The sequence below is a fragment of the Girardinichthys multiradiatus genome, chromosome Y, assembly GCF_021462225.1.
Source record: "Girardinichthys multiradiatus isolate DD_20200921_A chromosome Y, DD_fGirMul_XY1, whole genome shotgun sequence".
Taxonomy (NCBI): Eukaryota; Metazoa; Chordata; class Actinopteri; order Cyprinodontiformes; family Goodeidae; genus Girardinichthys; species Girardinichthys multiradiatus.
In genome coordinates, this window is record NC_061818.1 from 36,284,180 (window position 1) to 36,305,823 (window position 21,644).

A 21,644-nucleotide genomic window follows, 5' to 3' on the forward strand; every position below is an offset into this window, starting at 1 on the left:
AACACTTTCATAAGTCACTGTACCTTGTTGCTACATGATTTTCTTCCTAATGGCCCCTTTCCTCTCTCATAACCTCAGATTTGTGTAAATATGACCATGTGGCCGACTGACATCACCAAACAGTGTTCATACTAAGAATGATGTAAAGATTGAAAAGAGGATTTGCAACGACTACAACAGTGGGAGCCCTCCCTCCCCCTCCTGTCCTCATAACTCCATTCAGGATTACAGATCTCTTTCGACTGAAACTTGGCAGGACAATCGCCGCCACTAAAATACATCATTTCAGATCAGTGCTTCGACAGGCACGCGAGGTGCTGAGATAAAAGAGTAGGTGGCCTTTCTGTTGCTCTTCTTGATTAAGGTCATTCACTATGATGATGGATTGTGAATCATGGCTGATTTTGAATACTTTGGACAAGCATTTGGCATGGTAACCCCACTCCACAGATGTGTTTCTCTACATTGATGCTAACAGCTGGTAAATTTTGGGTCTTGTTGTAAAGATATGCTCAGGTTTTAGACTTTTTTTTTAGCTTACTGTGTTATTTTGCCTTATTTTTAATAACACAAAAACGGGTTATTCTTGGAAGGCAAAGCTCAAGAGACAGATATTAGTTTTCAGGTTTCTATTAAAGAATTGAGCTCTTAAACGATGTATACATTTTTATTGCAAGTACAACAAAGTGTTTGTAAGAAGTATTTTTATTTCAGATGTATTGCAGGTAGAGAGGCGGCAGTTTTTGTATTTTTACCCAAACCACCTATATCCAGTTTTGTCAGATTCTGTGTAAAGACAATGACACATTCAAAATAATTTGTGTATACTTTCTTTTATTTCTGCAATTTAATGTACCAAACATTCACCATGTTACAAAAACCTGTTTTGCAAGATAGAGTTAATAGTTTTGCATTCAACAGAAAATGAAGGGATATGAATCTAACCTTCATCTGTTTCTTTAAACTGAAAAGATGGTGCATGAAACACTATGTTCATGGATGCATTTACAGGCTGTAAAAGTTGGAGTTTTTATGTCTTGATTTTTTTGTTTAATGATCAGGAAAAAAAAAACAACAGACTTTTTTGACACACTGATCAAAGTCACCCAGCAGAAAAATGGCAAATTATAATTATTGATCAATTGATTTAGCCAATCAATAACTTTTTCAGTGTTTTTCTTTTCCACATGTTTAGGTACAACTTTCATTTACTGGGTTGTACCCTGTTTTTCCTTCAGAAATGTCTTAATGCTATGTGGTATATTTTCAACTAGGTGTGATGAACATTTCTTAAAGATTTTGGTCGATGTCGGCATGCATGTCCTTCTGGAAGAAACCATCTGAAGATTTTTACACTGTGTTTATAAAGGGATGGGCATGATAAGCAACATACTCAGGAAGACTGTGGTGTCTGAACAATGCTCTGTTGGTACTAACTGGCTCAAAGTGTGCCTTAAAATATCTCCCACACCATCATGACACCACTTCCAACCTGAGCTGTTTTTAGTTTGTTTACACCAACTTCTGACCCTACCATCCTAATGTGGCAGCTGACACTGGAACTCATCTGACTAGAAAGGATTCTCGTTTTTATAAGCCCTGGGGATAGCTCTGGGTGGAAATCCCAGTAGATTGGTGCATTCCAAAATATTCGGACCAGCTCATCCGGCACCAACAAACATTCCGCTTCAAAGTTACCTAAAGCCCATTTCTTCTCCATTCTGATGCTTGGTTCCTCTTGACCATGTCTAGATGCCTAAACGCATTTAGTTGCTGACCTGTTATTGCTCGTTCTCTATTTATGTTAGCAAGCAGCTGCACAGGTGTACCAGATAAAGTGGTAGGTGAGTGTCCCTCAAGGATTAAACGTGGGCCTACTTGTTCAATCCTTAAACATAGTTTTAGTTATCTTACAAGATATCACATTAGAGCTATGATGAATCAAATTTCTATATTCGTTTAATATTCCAGGGTAGTGTAATTTGGTACATTTTTAAACCCATATAGCATTATCGTCTCTTTGACCCTTTGATGGTTGGAAATTGAACATTTTCTTGAGAAATGCACAAACAGTTAATTGTTTTTTCCTTTTACCTTGGCTAGCAGTTTTGGTTATTATCTAATACTTGCATGGTGGATAATACTCCTGCATACTCAGGTTTGTCACATAGAGCTCACATAGTCCTCTACTAAATAAATAGTTTCTTTGATGCAAACAACTTTCAGAAGAAAGCATTTATTTTTTTTCCCTTGAAGTTCTGGTTTATGTTGCTTGCAGTGTGCTTTTTAACTCTAATTATTTGCAGATTTTCTGTAGCGAGAATGCCTTTACCCCTCAAAAAAACCAAGTGTAGACCCACCATTTTGAACACTGTGGGCCTAAAGCACAAGTTTAAACAAAGCTATACTGAGCATACATGTAGCAACAGCGGAAAGGAAAACTCTCCTTTAACAGGAAGAAACTTCCAGCAGAACCAGAACCTGGCTCAGCCATGACCAACTGGAGACTTTAAGAAGACAGAGCATAAACACAAAGATACAGACTCACAAGTAGTACTTTCTATGCTGAAGAAAAAGTAGAGTAATTGGCAGCAGTAGTTATTTTAGAGGCTTCATCGAGGAAAGAAACACAGCTAAATATATAAACTCTAAGCCAGTAGTAAAATTTATACTATGAAAAACAGAATAAATAACACTGTTAGTCGCAGTTTTAGCTCCTTAATTTGCTTTTTCTAGAAGAGATAGATTGTTAAACACAGAAAGACAGTTGTTATCAGCAGTTATTCAGCCATCAGGAAGGTGTCACAGCTAAAAAGAACATCAGGTTAGGTGCAGCTTCTATGAAGAGGAAAACAGAGAGAGAAAGTAAGGTTAATGGCGGTAATAACTGCAAACAATGCCTAAGTACTCCGCTAAAGTAGCAGAGTGCCGAAAGGTGGTCATTATGTCCTCCTGCAGCCGCCTATAGAAGCATACCTACAGAGATAGCTCTGGATAACCTAAACCATTCTAACTATAAACTTTGTCAAAAGGGAAAGTTTCAAGCCTAGTTTTGAAAGTAGACAGGGTTTCTGCCTTACAAACCAAAGTTAAGAGCTAGTTCCAAAGTGATAATTAAGAGATCTGCCTCCCATTCTACTCTATGAAAATCTAGGAACAACCAGTGAATCTGCAGTCATGGGACAAAGTGCTCCTTTGGGAACATATGGAAGAATCAGATCTCTGATATATAATTTACATTAATTGTTAAAGCACTTTGAATGGTCGGTACAATAATTTATCATCTACCCTTGTTACACCACATCAGAAAAGTGGAAGACAGTGGAATGATGGATCTTCTTAGACCTTACACGTCTCATCTGATGTTAGCTACCCTACAACAATACATGTCTGCCACACACTTACCAGTAAGACACTTGTAAGAGGAGTCAGGCATCTAGATACCGTTTGTGGTCTGCAATAGCTTCAGATGCTGCCAAAACAAGCCACAAGGAGTTGAGGTTTTGCATGACGTTTTACTAGATGAAAGTAAAAGTTTAAGCGTACCACTTTATTTATCGAGACAGCTCTATTGTTTTTTTGTTTTTTTAAAGTAACTTGTATAACTTGCAGAATTAAATGGTAAATAGCTAATTTTTCTTAATGCAGCAGTTGCAGAAGCAAATTCTTGAAACTTAATATCGAATGTTGCTGTCAGAGATTTCATGAAGTAGGACGCAAGAACAGGCAGGCAGGTAGCTGAGTTGAAAATATAATAAAAATCTAAAAATCCAGGGATGAAATAATCTGAAGCAGGCAAAGAGATGAGTGGGCATGGCATGAGCAAGGAGTATTCTCCAATGAGGAGTAAACAAAACAGGAGAGTAAATATAGAGCACAGCACAGGTGAAAACAGTGAGACTGATTGGCATGAAGCAGGTGGAAAAAACATAACGCTGTTAAAAGACGCAGTGTGAGAGAATGAAAGCAAAACCATGACAAAACTTAACAAAGATACTGGGAATACGTAAAGATTACTAACAAGAATAACTCAAAGTATAAAGGTATAAAGAACACATGGATAAACTAGAAAGCTAAATGCAAAAAAAAGCACAAAAAACATCTAACAAACCCAAAATATAACCTAAAATACTACAAATCAGTACGGTTGGTCCCCAGTTGGTCCCCACACCAACTATTATCTACTTATATTGACTGTATGTTAGAAAGTGTGCAGGATGGGCAGGTGAGGATGCCTTTGTAAAGTGTAAACTGCATGCTGAGTGTTGCTAATTGTCACTATGAATTATCTTAACTGCTCCAAGCATTTTGATTGCAAGAAATAGATTCAAAGTAGTTTTGTCAAGTGGGCCTAAAAATAGTTTGATCATGGCGGACAGTCATCCTAACTACAGTCATGAGTTAAAAACCTTCCTTAGCATCTCCATACCATGCTGTATGAAGCTTCTGGAGGTTTCTGCGTTTCCCACTTAAAATGACAATAAACAGATTACATCTTTGGAGTTGTTGTTCAGGTTCTGTTTAGCTAATGATTTTTTTTGAGTTACCCACAGTCATGCATGTTAACCACCCTCAGGAACCTAAACAATACACCACACTTTCATGCTCTGCATCTCTAGGTGCTCCTTCTTGTTCTTCTCATTCAAAAATGAACTAGCCAAATAGGAAAGTTTGATGGCAAATCAAAAAAACAGACTCTTACTTATGTGGTACCCAGTTTAGGTACCATATGACTTATGAAACCTGAACCCTGTAGGCACCTGTAAAAACCTTGATACCAAATAAATACCATGCCGTTACCCTGAAATACCCTTTAGTTACCCTGTAAGTAAATGTATAGATAACTGTAACTCCTCTCCTTGTACCATATAAATACCTTGCATGTAGCATGTACTCCAAGTACCATTTTGGTACCTTTTGTGATTACTTTTCGAGTACACAGTAAGTTCAGTGGAAACTCTAAACACGAATGAATCCAATGTGATTTTTTTTCCACATAGAAACTGTGCAGGAACGTCCAAATTACAAATTTTCCTCCATACACTAATGTGCAGGATGTCGTTGGCAGGTCCGCAAGCCAAAGCGCCAGGTAGCCAACTGATTTATTCTGCTTTGTTGAGAATCTTATCTGGCTTGTCCTAACATTATGAAGCACTGGTAGAAGGAAGTTAGCAGATTTCTTTTTAACTGCAAAAAAACATTTTAATGTTCTTTATTTTCAGTGGGGAACTAAATACAAATTTTCAAGATACAAGTTATGTTCATAAATGAATTAAATGTGTATTCACAGGTTCCACTCTACTTGGTAACAAGCTAAAACCTAAAAAAGCTCAGTTCTCATATGGATTCTGGAAGTTATTCCATAGGTAACTGTTAATCTCCCTTGGTAAACATGAGATACCAGATGGGTACCCTGTACAAAATCCTCTCTAAGTGCTCTTCAGGGACCAGCGTAGGTACACTGCAGTTACCCCTCAGATAGCCTGTAAGTACACTGTTAGTACAGTGTAACAGGTTACTTCCCAATGCAGCCTGATCCCTGTAGGTTGCCCCGCAGTAAATCCACCCATGCATTTTCTATGCCCTCCTATACATTCAGGACAGCTTGTCAGTGCATCACAGGGCCAAACAAAGACACAGGACAAACAATCATGAACACACATTTATGAATAGGGGCAATTTAGAGAGACCAATTAACCAAACATTCAATTGTTTGGACTGTGAAAGGAAGCTGGAGCACCCCAAAAGGAGTAAAAATGGGAAAACATAAACAAACCAATCTGAAAGACCCCAGGCTAGGATTCAAACGCAGGACCTTTTTGCTGCAAGGCAACAATGCTACCTACTGGGCCACTGTGTAAACCCTTAGGTAACATATAAGTTCGGTAAGTATACTGATAGCTGCCCTTAAAGGCCTCCAGTGGGTACTACTGGGGTACCCTGTAAGTACCGGACTGTGCTATGCAACTCCATCTTAAAAATTATAAAATGTATAACATTTTTAGTACATAACACACGCTGATGCAACATACAATGAGACTCAAGTCTGAAGAGCTTTGTGAAGCATGGAACCACAGAAAAGCAAACCCAGCTCTTTTAATCTCTTCACAGGCAGGATGACAAACCAGCCGACAGCCAACTTGTCCAACACAAAGAGGGGAAAGCAGAAGGAGGAAACCACTGGAGATGACAATACTGAGCTTGCATTTAAAGATGCTGGCCACTGCAGCCGTAATACCCACAACCTGCTCCTGGGACTCACTGTTCTTGGTAGGCATGAACATTAAAGTTCAGGCTGTTCCCAAACGTTTTACTGTGTTATTGTGCAGGAAACACGTCTCAGCTTTTACGTCCCAAACCCCCAAATGGCAAGTTTATTGTTTTTTCCTTTTAATCTAGTTTTGCAGGAAATGTTGCTTAACGTGAATCAAGATGTACACACTCCATGATCATTTTCCCACAAGTCTTTGTCGGCTTGTTGTTGTCCTTATTATGCTTTTGTAAACACTTTCGTATGTTTCGCCATAGCTGCATTCTTGTACAAAAAAAGTCTATGCAAAGTTGAGAAGTGTGTTATTTTTTTGTCTGTAATTTGTCATCAAGATTTAAACTGAGATATGAAGCTGTTTACATTACAGTAGATGACTCTCATCAGTCAGTGATTACTTACATCTTAGACATAAAACAACTGGCCAACGAGTCCACTCTGAGGCTGTAAACTACATGGAAAATCTGGAATTGTTTTCGACTTCATCTAAACAGGTGTTGAAATTGTGTTTATTCCTACGTTTTGACTTGTGAGGAGGGTTTCCACTCTTACTTGAACAAATGAAAACAGACATAATTTTCTCAAAGGACATCTGTTGAAACCAAATGGTGTATTTAAATGGTCGAGACACACTTGTGTCTTGGCCATTTATTCACTGGAATGTGTTTTTAGGAACCTTCAACATTCATGTCAGCCCTAACTTTGGAAAAGTGTTATTTCTTTTAAAATAATTTTGTATTTGGGATATAAACCAAAAAATTAGTAACGAGTGTTGCAATTATCTCCTCCTCAGGTGTTGTCATGGGAGCAGTGTTTGGGATGCTGTTGCGCTACATGATGGTGAAAGACGCTGCAGCCCTCACCATGGTTTCCTTTCCAGGGGAAATCCTCATGAGGATGTTGAAGATGCTCATCCTGCCTCTAATCATCTCCAGCCTTATCACAGGTGAGCCTGTTTACTGAAGCAATAAACAGTCGGTTAAAAGATTCGGGTTTGATATTTTATTTTAAATCAGAAGCAGATGGATTATGAGAACTTTCTTACAAATCTTGCTTTAGATGTAAACGCATACACTTAAGTTTTGGATCACCAAACAGGTTTTAATATCAAAGACAGATAACCTGAGTAAATACAAAATGCAGTTTTCAAATAATTAACATTTTTAAGGGAAAAAAGCTACCCAAACCAGCCTGGCCCTATCTAAAAATAGGAAAGCTGAGTCAAATTTCACTCATGCCTGATCACTGATAGACCTATAGTATCAAGAACTCTCTTAAACAGAACATGTCTGGCAACTTGAAGTAGGCTAAAAGATCTAATAAAGCAACTCATCATGTCCCGATCTAAAGACACTCAAGAATATATGAGAAATAAAGTCATTGACATCTGTCAGTTTAGAAAGGGTTAAAGGTTATCGGGGAGTGGTGGCCTAGAAGTTAGAGAGCAGGGCATTTGCGTCCTGTAGAGGCCACAAGTACCCTGGTTCAAGTCCCACAGCCTGCCACTCTGGGTCCCTGAGCAAGACCATTAGCCCCGGGCCCATTGCTCAGGAGGGATGGGTTAAATGTGGAAGACAATTTCTCCATTGTGAGATCAATAAAGTGTAAATTATTATTATAAAGCAATTTCTAAGGCTTCGGTACTACAGCGAACTGCAGTGCGAGAAATTATCCACAAATACTGGAAGAATTACCTCAGGTAATGTCAGTGTTCATGATTCAAAAATAGGAAATAAACTGGCCCAAATGAGACCAGTGGGAGAGTTCCTCCATAAAAACCACTGTTAAGCAAAAAACAAACACATCTATGGCAAGACATGATGATGCCCAAGACCTTTGGGAAAGATTTTTGTCGATAATATTCTGACCTGAACAAATTGCTATAATTGGTAGAACCATGCATTCAGCTCCGCAGCAGAAAACCTTGTAGGACAACGTGCGGCCTTCAGTTTGTGACCTTAAACTTAAGTGCACTAGGTTCCACAAGTCTACCTCAGTTGCTCAAAAAACCCAAAATGAAGGTTTTGAAGTGGCCTAATCAAAGACTTAAATCCAACAAAGAGTCTGTGGCATGACCTTGAAAACCTTATAACATGGCTAAATGAAAAAGAATCCACAGGCCCATAATTCCTCTACTGCGATGTAAAACACTAGCTGCGAGTTATGCCATCAAGGGTGGCACAACCAATTAATTGGTTCAATAAACCTTTCACATAGGACCTTAAATTGCTTTTTTCTGAGAAATAAAAGAAAGGCTCTTTTGAAAACAACTCTTTGTATTTGCTCCAGTTATCTTTGATATTAAGAGTTGCATGATCTGAAGCCGTTAAATGGGACAACAAGGCAAAAACCGAAGGACTATGTGAAGTGGCAAATACTTTTTCACATCTCTGTACTTCTGTATTACAATAAAACACACAGCTAAATTTACCCCCATCACCCGCCCAGGCAAGATAAGCTGTATGTTTTTAAACTTTACTATTTCTATAAAAAAATGACATAACTTGGAGAAAGAAAGAAATAAAAACATGGCACTACTTCTTACCTTTTTGTTCTTATAACTAAGCAGGACAATTGTTTCATAAACATGGAGTTCCTGAGTGTTAGTTTTAAGGTTGGGTGGGGGTCTCCATGTTGCTACTACATCACTACTGTGAGGGTGGGGTGAGGATAAGGTAAGACTGCATCGACTGTTTGGTGGGTGACCTGAAATGAGCTGATATTCAAGTTTATTGGTCTAATTGGTCACTTAAGAATCCAGGTTTCTTTACATGAACTATACCTTGACAAAACAGCTCATTTGCACCAGAAGCTAACAGCACATCTTCAGTGTGGAGGATGAGAAAGGCTTAGTCAACCTTTTTTAACAAGAAAGCACAGCAGACAAAGGCATAGCTAAATTTAAACCTCTAAAAAGTGGTTTGTTTATTCCAAGGGTTGCCAACTTTGGAAAATTTAAATCAGCAACTCTTTGTAGACCTTTCTTCTAAAACAATCCAAATGTGGATTTTAAGTCATGTTTCAACTCGTGATGTTTGTTTGTGAGATACAGTACTATTTTTAAAGTCTCTCTCCTTTGTGAGCTCTTCTAGCTCTTAACAAACACTTCTGATCGGCTGAAGGAGCAACAACTGGGGACCTACAACCAATGATTGATGGATTTGCTAGCCAAATTCATGATACATGTGACAGACAGCTTCGTAATTCTTCTTTAATAATCAAATATGGGACAGCCATTTTAGATATCAAATATTTCTATGCCCAGTTGCGTGATAGAGTGTAATTAACTATGAAGTGGCTTTCTGTGTCTCTGTAGTATCTCCAAACAATATGTCTTTTGTGTACAATACCAGTCACTATTACTAATTGCATGCACTGTTGCCTTGCAGCAAGAAGGTCCTGGGTTCGACATTCGTTCTGCATGGAGTTTGCATGTTCTACCCGTGCATGCGTGGGTTCTCTCCGGGTACTCCGGCTTCCTACCACAGTCCAAAGACATGCCTGTTAGGTTAATTGGTCTCTCTCTCTAAACTGCCCTTAGGTGTGTGAATGAGTGTGTGGTTGTTTGTGTGTTGCCCTGTGATGGACTGGGGACTTGTCCAGGGTGTACCCCGCCTGTCGCCCATACACTGCTGGAGATAGGCACCAGCTTCCCTGCGACCCACTATGGAAGAAGCGGTATAGAAAATGACTGACTGACTGACAAGCTCTTTTGGAATAAAACCATATAAAAAAGAATTGTGCTAAATAATTTCAAATCTATTGGATGTGTCCTTCAGGTCTCGCTGGTCTTGACGCTCGCTCCAGTGGAAGAATGGGAAGCAGAGCCATGGTGTACTACATGTCCACCACTGTGATCGCAGCCATCCTGGGAGTCATCCTGGTACTGGGAATCCACCCGGGGAACCCCAAACTGAGAGGCAGCACGAGGTCCACAGCCACAAAAAACCAAGAGGTCAGCAGCCTGGACGCTTTCCTCGACCTGATCAGAAACCTCTTTCCTGAGAACCTGGTGCAGGCCTGCTTCCAACAGGTACTCAACATGAACTGTTTGTATTTATTTGCTATGGTTAATTTAATTTATTTTTCCTTAACTGCTCTTCATCTGCATTCCTTTCCTTCATTAACACCTCCATACAGACTCCAAAGTTGTTAGTGGTCCTCATCAGATATATGTTTCGTTTTTTGGAGTCAAGGTTAAGAGATCTTTTTCAAGTTATTTGAAGTCCATTATTCTATAGAGCCAATGATTATTCACAAGTGGAAAACACTTAAGGCATATTACAATCTTTCCAGAAGTGGACTTCTCTGCAAATTCAACCCAAGGTCAGACTGTGCAATGTTGAAAGAGCCTTATCTCAGACTCTACCAGCCTTAGTTAACATGTTAAATGTTAAAGTTGATGACATGAGAATATGAAAAAGACTGAATAAGCAAGAATAGACATAGAAATACTCTTCTCTTTCAAAAAATATGGCAACACAACTAAGGTTTACAAAGCTGCTTCTGAATCAACCCTAAAAACTCTGGAACAATGTTCTTTGGACAGATGAAACCAAAGGAAAAACCTTTGGCCATAATTACCAGCACCGTGTTTGAAGAAAACCACACACACACCTCCTACCATCTGTCAAACACAGTGAGCACAAACATGAGCTTGGTGCAAACTGGGTCATTAACAGAACAGTGATCCCTAACACAGGAGCAGATATACAACAGAATAGCTGAAAAGTCCAGACCTGAACCTCGTTTAATGCTGTGGTGTGACCTTAAGAGAGCTGTGCAGAAGCAAACATCTGCAAACCTCAGTGAAGTGAAGCACAGGTTGCTTATGCAAGTCATGTTGTCTCTCTTTGCTATAAAGCGTCTTTGTGTCAATGATCAGTAGTTTTTCTGTTAAACTGGGTGAGTGCCATCTTTTTATCTGCTATGCTACATCTACATTCACCTCAGTGAGGAATCTGGTGGTAAATGCTGCCAAATCTGACCTTGTAGACTCATTTATTTTTGTCCCATGGTAATCCATCTGGTTTTTCTTTCCTTTTCCCCCCTATACCGCTCCTTAAATTTCAGTTTTACTGCTCCTTTTGTTTGTAAGCATCAGGGATTCATTAGTCATAAGAAGCCTGAATGTTTAAGTAGAAAGAAATTTTCCTTCCCCTTTTAGCCTTTTTGACTCTTTTATGCATCTTTGTTGTCTTTTATGTTAGAAGCTCTTGTTCTCAATTTACCTTCTCTTTAAACACAAATTAAAGTTTATTCTCCAGCTGTAGACATGGTAAAATATTTTCCCAAACCACTGACCAGTTGAGATCCTCTTGTAGGTGCAGACGGTTTTGAAACAGGTGGTGGTCACAGCACCAAACCAAACTGAGCCCATAGTGGAGAACAGGAAAAAACTGGAATACAAATGGGGCATGAATGTTCTTGGTGAGTTCATAGCTCATGTAAGCAACACGTTTGGTCTGCATGCATCTGTTTGTGTTTATTTTTGCAGTAAACTAACTCCACTATTTGTTCTTCAAGGCTTGATTGGCTTCTTCATCACCTTCGGGATCTGTATGGGCAGGATGGGTGAGCGTGGGAGAATCATGTGCGACTTCTTCAACATCCTCAATGAAATCATCATGACGATGGTTTCCATGATCATGTGGTCAGTATCTGTTTACAGGCATGAGTTTCTGTTTTTGCTCTCGGTGACCAACGGCTGCATTACTCTGAGGTTATGGAGATACCACACAGAAGGTCAGCAGCAGTGACAAATGTTTACAAGAGACAAATTGTGGGAACATGCAGCAAGTCTGGACGCTGAGGACCGAAAAGGAAACGAAGCAGGAGGAAGAGGGAGAGAGTGTGTTGGTGAAGGACACAGACAGATGGAAGGGGTTAGGGTCTCCTGGGGACATGCTGGAGTCTGTGGTATGCTGGGGAGTAGCAGGAGTGATGTAGTGGGCTCCTAGGGGAGTTGGGGTGGAGAATCTCCAAAATTAAATGGATCCACAAACAGGCAGAGGAGCAGCTTGGCAACAGAGAATAGAAGAAGCAGAGGAGTTGTGGAGAGATGCGTGTGAAAGCATGACTTCAGAGCAGAGAGCACGAGTTGAGGCTTTGCAGGACTCTGGACAAGTCATGCAGGAATAGACAGTGGAGTGGCACAGAGGAAGGATGGGAAAGGAAAGGGGGAGTAGTGAGTAGGAGTGGATAGTTGGATGAGAAACACCAGGAAGCCTGTCTCACAGCTCTCCTAGACAGTTTACATGTGCAGCTGGACACCAAAGGAATTGTGTCCTGTTTGCATCACTCACTCAGTGTAAACATAGTCAGGCCCTTACGGAGGCGAGCCAAACACAGAGTCCTGTGTATATAGAAAACATGCATCATACACGGAGCACATCCATCCAGTCAAACTGTCGGAGAATGCCTCGGATTTCAGCACAGCTGACCTGGAAGAGCAGGCCGCTGTTGTGATTGGACCTGCAAGGGGGGCGGGCTTAAAGGCCAGATTTGGTTTAAATCGGATCTCCCAAAAGAACAGTCTGAATTTATGAATGGGAACAACTGTGCTGCAAAGCATGCAACCAGAGATCCAAGTATGTGTCATGTCGTCCGGTGGAAGAAATGCTCCACTGGGTGAAAAATTAGCTGATCTGAGAAACTTTTTTTTACCTGCAGATCATTTGTTTACAGGTAAAACATGTTTTTAACCACATGTTCAAAGAATTGTGGTGGGCTTTTGCAGGATTCTTTTTGGGAGTATTATTGCACAGGGAGAATTTGCTTCCAAAGAACCAAATTGGTCTTTAGCTGTCACTAAACACTACATTCAATATTCAAGTTGTAATTTTGCATTTTCTATGAACTTGTGAATTTCTAGGATCTCGTTCCTTTGAGAAATGAGTTTCCAGCTGGGTGTGTCATTTTGTTCAAGATAGATCTGACACACAAACAGAAGAAACCTCAGAACTGAATTAGTAAAAGGTGTTTCATTTACAAAGTGATACTGGAACGTGAACGTTGGAATCGCCAACTGCATGGAAAGAGGGGAAGGAGAACTGGTGAAAACAAGAACTATAATCTTGAGGAATAAACGAGAAGTAATTATGTTAATAGTAGAACGGCTTACTAGGTGAGTGTAGTCAGGTCGCCAGGGGTAGAGGGAGTCGAGACCCAGGTGTGCGAAGCGGAGAAATCCAGATGGTTTACTTGAGCTGTAGAGTGAGTTCTGGTGAGTTCAGGTGTTATTTCAATGTTCAGGTACTTGCGTTGGAGGGTGGACAGGGTACGCTTCTGCCTTTAGTTCAGAAGACGGAGGACAACAGGAAGCTGCCAGCTTGGTACTTGGAAACGAAATCCAAACGAAATCCACCAAACATAGGTAATCTTGATCGTCCAGAAACTTCTGGAACCGGAGTCAAAGTTCAAAAAAGAATGATCAGAAGGTTCAGGTTTTTGCCTGCGAAGGAACATAAACAATGTCAGCTTAGAGACAAAGAACGAAGCCTAGCTTAGAAGTGACTGAGTTTGTTACCACTGAAGGCAAACACTCTGGCATCGAAGTGCTGGCAGCCTCCTGGTTAAATACTCCTCCAATGCAATCAGCAGATCAGTCGCACCTGTCACCCAGCACACCTGAGAAACTCCAGCACCATCTGGAAACTGAACACAAAAGTGCAGACAAAAACACAAACACACACACTGAAACCAAAACCCCAACAGGGTGTCATCCACTCAGGAGTCCTGATGGAATATGTTTCAGAAATAGGTTCCAGAGGTAAAATATTAAATCTTGAAAAGTCCACTCACGTTTTTGTGTTATTGGTAAATTTCCATGGCAGCGTTTTAAAGCCTATAGGGACTTGAATGTGTTTTGGCCTTGAGTCGCCTTGGGGTCCCCAAAATGATCTGAAGATTATTGGTGGGAAAACATTATATTGGGGTTTCAATCCTGAACCTTGGATGGGTGGATGGATGGATGGATGGATGGATGGATGGATGGATGGATGGATGGATGGATGGATGGATGATAATAACTCCACTCTTTCCTTGGTGCTCAGGTACTCTCCTATCGGCATTGCCTCTCTGATTGCGGGTAAAATTGCAGCTATTGGGGACCTGGAGATGGTTGCCAGGCAGCTGGGCATGTACATGGTGACTGTCATCGTGGGCCTCGTGATCCACGGGGGCTTGATCCTGCCCGCAATCTTCTTTGCCATCACCAGAAAAAGCCCATTTACTTTCTACTCTGGGATTTTCCAGGCATGGATCACAGCTTTGGGAACAGCCAGCAGGTATGACAACCAGCCAAAAGCATCCATATGTAAACTGTCCGTTTGCTCTTTTATATAATACACACTTCCAACAAAAAACTCCTTTAGATTAAAATAATTGGAAGAAGTGGCCTGCAGATCACTGGCACTGTTATCATTGTTCTGGCTTATGCAACCGCAGCAGCAGTCCAGAGCAGCAGAGCTAAATGTGTGTAAGTCCAGGCTATCATGGACAAGTCCATGCCAGACAGATCCCATGTTGTAAATGTCTAAGCCTTTGGATTAGTTGTCACCAGCCAAACTGGCCCCATTGTATCTAGCTTGGCTTTGGCCTGGGAATCTGCTGGAAACAACTGTCATTTTGGCACATCACTAAGGTTTTAGTGAACCCGGGTAATCCTATCAACATTTTCTCTAATTATATTATGACCAGAGCTTAACAGGGCGAGGAATCAGATTCCTTTAATTCATGTACAGAAGGATTGAAACAGTGGCCTGCAGCAGCTGTCAGGAGGAGGCTGTCAGCCGACTCGAATTTCTGCTGCCTTTTATTCGTCACTATGTCTGCTTTACCCCTTCACCTTCCTGCCCACTTCTACACTCATGTCTCGCACCACCTGTCTGCCTATTTTATATTCCCAAACAGACACTCTTCCCCCTATCTTTGATAAATTGGCACTAATTTCCTGGCCCGGTGGTCTTGTGGGGTTTGCCTTTTCTTTTTCAGTGCAGGGACGCTCCCGGTCACCTTCCGATGTCTGGAGGAAAACCTCAAGATTGATAAGCGTGTGACTCGCTTCGTGCTGCCAATAGGAGCCACCATCAACATGGACGGCACAGCCCTATATGAGGCTGTGGCAGCCATCTTTATTGCCCAGATGAATGACATAGCACTGGATGGTGGACAGATCATCACTGTCAGGTATGTATGAGGAACTAAATGCTACTACTCTCCTCGTACTCAGGTTATACCGCCCCAGAAACAAAAATAAGGCTAACTCACCTATGTCAGATGTTTGATGACACAAAAAATATGGCTGATGTGCAATAAAATGATCATTACCAGTTTAATCCTTTTACCTGATGGTGGCAGAATACAGTGTAATGCATTCCTAAAACATTTGTGATATTGAGAAGCAACAAAGAAAACTTGGCAAGAAAAGCTGCCAAGTTTGATGAAAAAGATAACTATTGATCTTGGCCACTTTAAAGGAATAAAGCTGTGAAGTAGTTCAAAATAGGGTTAGGTAATAACTTTAGCTTTGAACATCTCAGAAAACGCTATTCAATCCATCATCTGAAAATGGAAAGATTTTCACACAACTGCTAACGTACCAAGAGATGACCGTCCACCCAAAATGACTGTCTGGGCAAGGAGAGCATCAATAAGAGAAGCAGCCAAGCCTTGTGTGCAGGGTGACACATGGTGGGGGGCAGCATCATGCTGGGGGATGTTTGTTTTTCAGCCGGAACAGGGAAGCTGTTTGGTAAGATGGGTGGAGCTACAGGGAATCATGGAAGAAAAACCTGAAACTGTGGTGGATGTTCTCCAGCCAGCAGGACTACCACCCTAAACATACAAGCAGAGCTACAATGGAATGGTTTAGATAAAAGCAAATTAATGCCTCAGAATGGCCTGGTCGAAGTCCAGACTTAAATCTAATCAAAAATCTCTGGCAAGACTACAAAGTATTGACACATTGGGGCTTTTATTTGTTAAATAATATTAATAAATACATATTTGACAACCATGTTTTAATTCTCCTTCCATTTCACAATTATCCACAACTTTGTGTTGGTATATCACATAAAATCCCAATAAAATACATTGAAGTCTGTGGTTGTAATGAGTTCAAGGGGTATAAAAACTTTTGCATGGCTGTATAAACTCAAACCAAAGAATAAATTATGTCCCCTATAATGTTTTATTGGGTCACAACTGTTTTTACCAACTACAGTATATCACAAGCTGCAGAATGAATTTAAGATTTTAAACTGTGCACAACATCTCAGGTCAGTTTTTGTTTGAGTGTTTCTTGGGCTTCTCATTACCTAAACCTGACGGATTAATCCTGCTGTTTTGTCCTGTTCTTCAGGTTTTCTTTTAGGAGTTTTCCTGGCTTGAAAGCATACATGAGATTTGTGGCCATTTTAAAGGTGTGGGGTCAAAACAAATGTTTAATCTAAGATGGTATTCACATGTTCTATTCAAACCACTATAAACAGCTCAGAACCCTCTTTTAAGGCCCTTTGTGCTCTTCTTGTTAAATTTCCTGCTTTAGGACATTAAATGTGCTGCCTAACTCCACATCTTTCAGGAATAAATAATATTTAGGCCTTTTCAGTTACTGTTGCTTCCAGAAACCAATAATTCACCTTTTACAATCACTTAGCACCACATTTGGCCAGCTGAGCTGAAGCAAGAAAGGAGCCAGGGTTTTATTGTATTATTTTGTTTTCTGTTCTAAAGTTGTCTTGCTTTTGAGTTTCTATTACCAAGTAAATATCTGCTATGATAGAATAAAGTTGGAGTACAATTATTACCCTATTTAAACGTCTCACTGCTGGCTTTTCGGTGATAACAGGCACCACAGGATTAGGTTAGGCAGTTTTAAAAAGGAGGAACCATCGATGTATTCCCTTTCAGACACAAACAAACAGCATCTTAAGCCAGCTTTGTCAGAAAACTTGTCCTGGTAGCTTCTAGTTAACGTAGACCTGCACATTTCTAGGGCATGTGAAGAGCGCTGGTTCCAATTAACACATTTCTTTGTCTAACAACAATAAAATGCATAATTGGTTTGTCCCTGGGTGTTTAGATTTAAGGATAAATGGTCAAATCTCATCATAATTGATATGTTTGAAGGTATTATTTTAAAGAAGTGGCATATACTTAAATATACATACACAAATATAGAATATAGATCTAATATTTAATATTACTTTACAGGTCTTCTGTAGACAGACTTTTTTATCTCTGCTAAACAAAATACTGTTTCGAAAACAACACATGGCATTTAGATTATATGCTAAATTAAACTGTGTATGGGGGGTCACGCTTTTTTATGAAGGCGTTCTTGTTCATCAATGAGCACAGAAATGTAATGTGCAGCGATTTATGCACACAGATATATTATACCACAACAATCTCTACATAAACATTTATCACAAATTAGAAGACGCGCAGGTTATATATAAAAGCTATGTATGTAAAACTCCCAAGTTACAGTTTTAATAATATGAAGACTTTAGATGATATTCACATTCGTATAACACAGAGTTAGTACAAAAAATGTTTTTAAATGGTGATTTCATTTACTTGTACTCGTACTCGTCGTCTTCCGCTTATCCGGGACCGGCTCGTGGGGGCAGCTGACTCAGCAGAGACACCCACACGTCCCTCTCCCCAGACACTTTTTCCAGCTCCTCTGGGGGAAGCCCCCCTATTTCTAAGGGAGGGCCCGGCCACCCTACGGAGGAAGTCTAATTTCCGCCGCTTGTATCCGGGATCTCGTTCTTTCGGTCATGACCTAAAGTTCATGGCCATAGGTGAGGGTAGGAACGTAGACCGACCGGTAAATCGAGAACTTCGCTTTTCAGCTCAGCTCTCTCTTCACCACAACGGACCAGCACAGTCCCCTCATTACTGCGGCAGCCGCACCGATCTGTCAATCTCCTGCTACATTCTTCCCTCCCTCGTGAACAAGACCCCAAGATACCTGAACTCCTCCACTTGAGGCAGGAACTCTGCTCCAACCTGAAGAGGATAAGCCACCCTTTTCCGGTCGAGAACCATGGCCTCGGACTTAGAGGAGCTGATCTTCATCCCAGCCGCTTCACACTCGGCTGCGAACCGCCCCAGTGCATGCTGTAGGTCTTGGCTAGAGGGGGCCAGTAGGACCACGTCATCTGCAAAAAGAAGAGACGAAATCCTCTGGTCCCCAAACCAGACCCCCTCCGGCCCTTGGCTGCGTCTAGAAATCCTGTCCATAAAAGTTATGAACAGGACCGGTGACAAAGGGCAGCCCCGCCGGAGTCCAACATGCACCGGGAACAGGTCCGACTTAGTGCCGGCAATGCGAACCAAACTCCTGCTCTGCTTGTACAGAGACCGGAGGGCACCTAATAAAGGGCCCCCGATTCCATACTCCTGTAGCAACCCCCCACAGGGCATCACGAGGGACACAGTCAACCTAAAAAAATACAAGTCCTTCTCAAAATATTAGCATATTGTGATAAAGTTCATTATTTTCCATAATGTCATGATGAAAATTTAACATTCATATATTTTAGATTCATTGCACACTAACTGAAATATTTCAGGTATTTTATTGTCTTAATACGGATGATTTTGGCATACAGCTCATGAAAACCCAAAATTCCTATCTCACAAAATTAGCATATTTCATCCGACCAATAAAAGAAAAGTGTTTTTAATACAAAAAACGTCAACCTTCAAATATTCATGTACAGTTATGCACTCAATACTTGGTCGGGAATCCTTTTGCAGAAATGACTGCTTCAATGCGGCGTGGCATGGAGGCAATCAGCCTGTGGCACTGCTGAGGTCTTATGGAGGCCCAGGATGCTTCAATAGCGGCCTTTAGCTCATCCAGAGTGTTGGGTCTTGAGTCTCTCAACGTTCTCTTCACAATATCCCACAGATTCTCTATGGGGTTCAGGTCAGGAGAGTTGGCAGGCCAATTGAGCACAGTGATACCATGGTCAGTAAACCATTTACCAGTGGTTTTGGCACTGTGAGCAGGTGCCAAGGTCGTGCTGAAAAATGAAATCTTCATCTCCATAAAGCTTTTCAGCAGATGGAAGCATGAAGTGCTCCAAAATCTCCTGATAGCTAGCTGCATTGACCCTGCCCTTGATAAAACACAGTGGACCAACACCAGCAGCTGACACGGCACCCCAGACCATCACTGACTGTGGGTACTTGACACTGGACTTCTGGCATTTTGGCATTTCCTTCTCCCCAGTCTTCCTCCAGACTCTGGCACCTTGATTTCCGAATGACATGCAGAATTTGCTTTCATCTGAAAAAAGTACTTTGGACCACTGAGCAACAGTCCAGTGCTGCTTCTCTGTAGCCCAGGTCAGGCGCTTCTGCCGCTGTTTCTGGTTCAAAAGTGGCTTGACCTGGGGAATGCGGCACCTGTAGCCCATTTCCTGCACACGCCTGTGCACGGTGGCTCTGGATGTTTCTAGTCCAGACTCAGTCCACTGCTTCCGCAGGTCCCCCAAGGTCTAGAATCGGCCCTTCTCCACAATCTTCCTCAGGGTCCGGTCACCTCTTCTCGTTGTGCAGCGTTTTCTGCCACACTTTTTCCTTCCCACAGACTTCCCACTGAGGTGCCTTGATACAGCACTCTGGGAACAGTCTATTCGTTCAGAAATGTCTTTCTGTGTCTTACCCTCTTGCTTGAGGATGTCAATAGTGGCCTTCTGGACAGCAGTCAGGTCGGCAGTCTTACCCATGATTGGGGTTTTGAGTGATGAACCAGGCTGGGAGTTTTAAAGGCCTCAGGAATCTTTTGCAGGTGTTTAGAGTTAACTCGTTGATTCAGATGATTAGGTTCATAGCTCGTTTAGAGACCCTTTTAATGATATGCTAATTTTGTGAGATAGGAATTTTGGGTTTTCATGAGCTGTATGCCAAAATCATCCGTATTAAGACAATAAAAGACCTGAAATATTTCAGTTACTGTGCAATGAATCTAAAATATATGAATGTTAAATTTTCATCATTACATTATGGAAAATAATGAACTTTATCACAATATGCTAATATTTTGAGAAGGACCTGTACATGAAGTCTGATCTCAACCATCACGTCTTGACCGTAAGCTCAGCCACACTTGGGTTACCCAGTAGAACAATGACGTGAAGAACACCAGCAAGTCCACCTCTGAATACCTCAAAATAACAGAAAAAAGCTAAATTAATGTTTTGGAGTAGCCTTGTCAAAATCTTCATTTAAACCTTGATTAAGTCCGGGAAACCCCTCCAATGTGGCGGAATTAAACCAGTTCTGCAAAGAAGAGTGGGTAAGAATCCCTCCACAGTGATGATGGTGGAAAACAAAATAACCTATGGAAAAGAATGTCACAGTTGTATTATAACATTCCTTCTACCATGTATTTAACACTTAGAGTATTTCAGTGTTAAATATAAATAAAAGCAACCAGAATGATAATTTAATAAACATTTACTGAATATATTTTTTATGCCAACTTATTTTTAATTAACTCATTCAAAACGAGTCTTAGCTGTTTGTCTTCTCGGTGCATTTTCCTGTGATTTAACAGCATCTTCTCGTGATTACGTAAACATTCCCCTGACAAAATTGAATTGCTTGCTGCAGCCAGAAACAGAGTTGAACAGGAAACTGTGTGGATTAGGCTGTAAACGCAAACAGCTGGAACTATAGCCTTACATGAGAGCTAAAGACAACAACACTCAGGGCTGTAAATTATGCAAATTGCCTAGTTTTATGACCCAAATGCATCCTTCAGTGTTTGTTGCGGCTCTGAACAAGAAAATAGCCAGATAAGACTCAATAAACCTCTCAAAGTAGCAGGATTAAAAATGTGTCAGAGCCAATTTTAAGGTAAGTGAAATTTGTAGCTTTTTTTTAGCTGCTCACTACTGAATTCATTTTAAACACCAGAGCGCCATATTTTCAGTGCATATACAGCATTCTGCATGAAACATTAAGTTTGATAATGAATATGCATTCAGTTGAAGCAAGTCTAAACAAAACACAAGGCGTTTGTGGTAGACTTGCATGACTAAGGCAAATTATTATGATATGTGGAATTGAGTGGTGGAGTAAATGTCTAAAATTAATGCGGCAAAGAAGTCATCAGACATTTTTTCCCATGTCTGAGGTTGCAGCAAAACGTTAAGTCTAATTGGAACCAGTCTGCTTGGATGGGACTCAACTTGTTATGGCTGCGGGTTGCAAATAATGCTCAGCACTTTGAAATTGTTTATTGTATTTCTTTTTTGTCTGTTCACCACCAAATTCCACAACCTAATTTTTGAAACGTGCTTTAAAGCTTTTATCATGTGGAGAGAATCTGCTCTAAAATATCATC

General features: G+C 40.8%; 1 protein-coding gene across 1 annotated transcript in view; it reads left to right on the forward strand.

The window, feature by feature from the left end:
* Positions 1–21,644, forward strand: part of LOC124863921 (excitatory amino acid transporter 2-like) — a 33,261-nt gene that overhangs the window by 6,292 nt on the left and 5,325 nt on the right. Inside the window, exons 2-8 of the mRNA XM_047358482.1 lie at positions 6,112–6,270; positions 7,062–7,214; positions 10,048–10,301; positions 11,593–11,698; positions 11,795–11,921; positions 14,323–14,556; positions 15,263–15,457. Of these exons, the coding sequence (XP_047214438.1) occupies positions 6,117–6,270; positions 7,062–7,214; positions 10,048–10,301; positions 11,593–11,698; positions 11,795–11,921; positions 14,323–14,556; positions 15,263–15,457 (1,223 nt within the window). The 5' untranslated portion in view covers positions 6,112–6,116. The remainder of the gene's footprint in view (positions 1–6,111; positions 6,271–7,061; positions 7,215–10,047; positions 10,302–11,592; positions 11,699–11,794; positions 11,922–14,322; positions 14,557–15,262; positions 15,458–21,644) is intronic.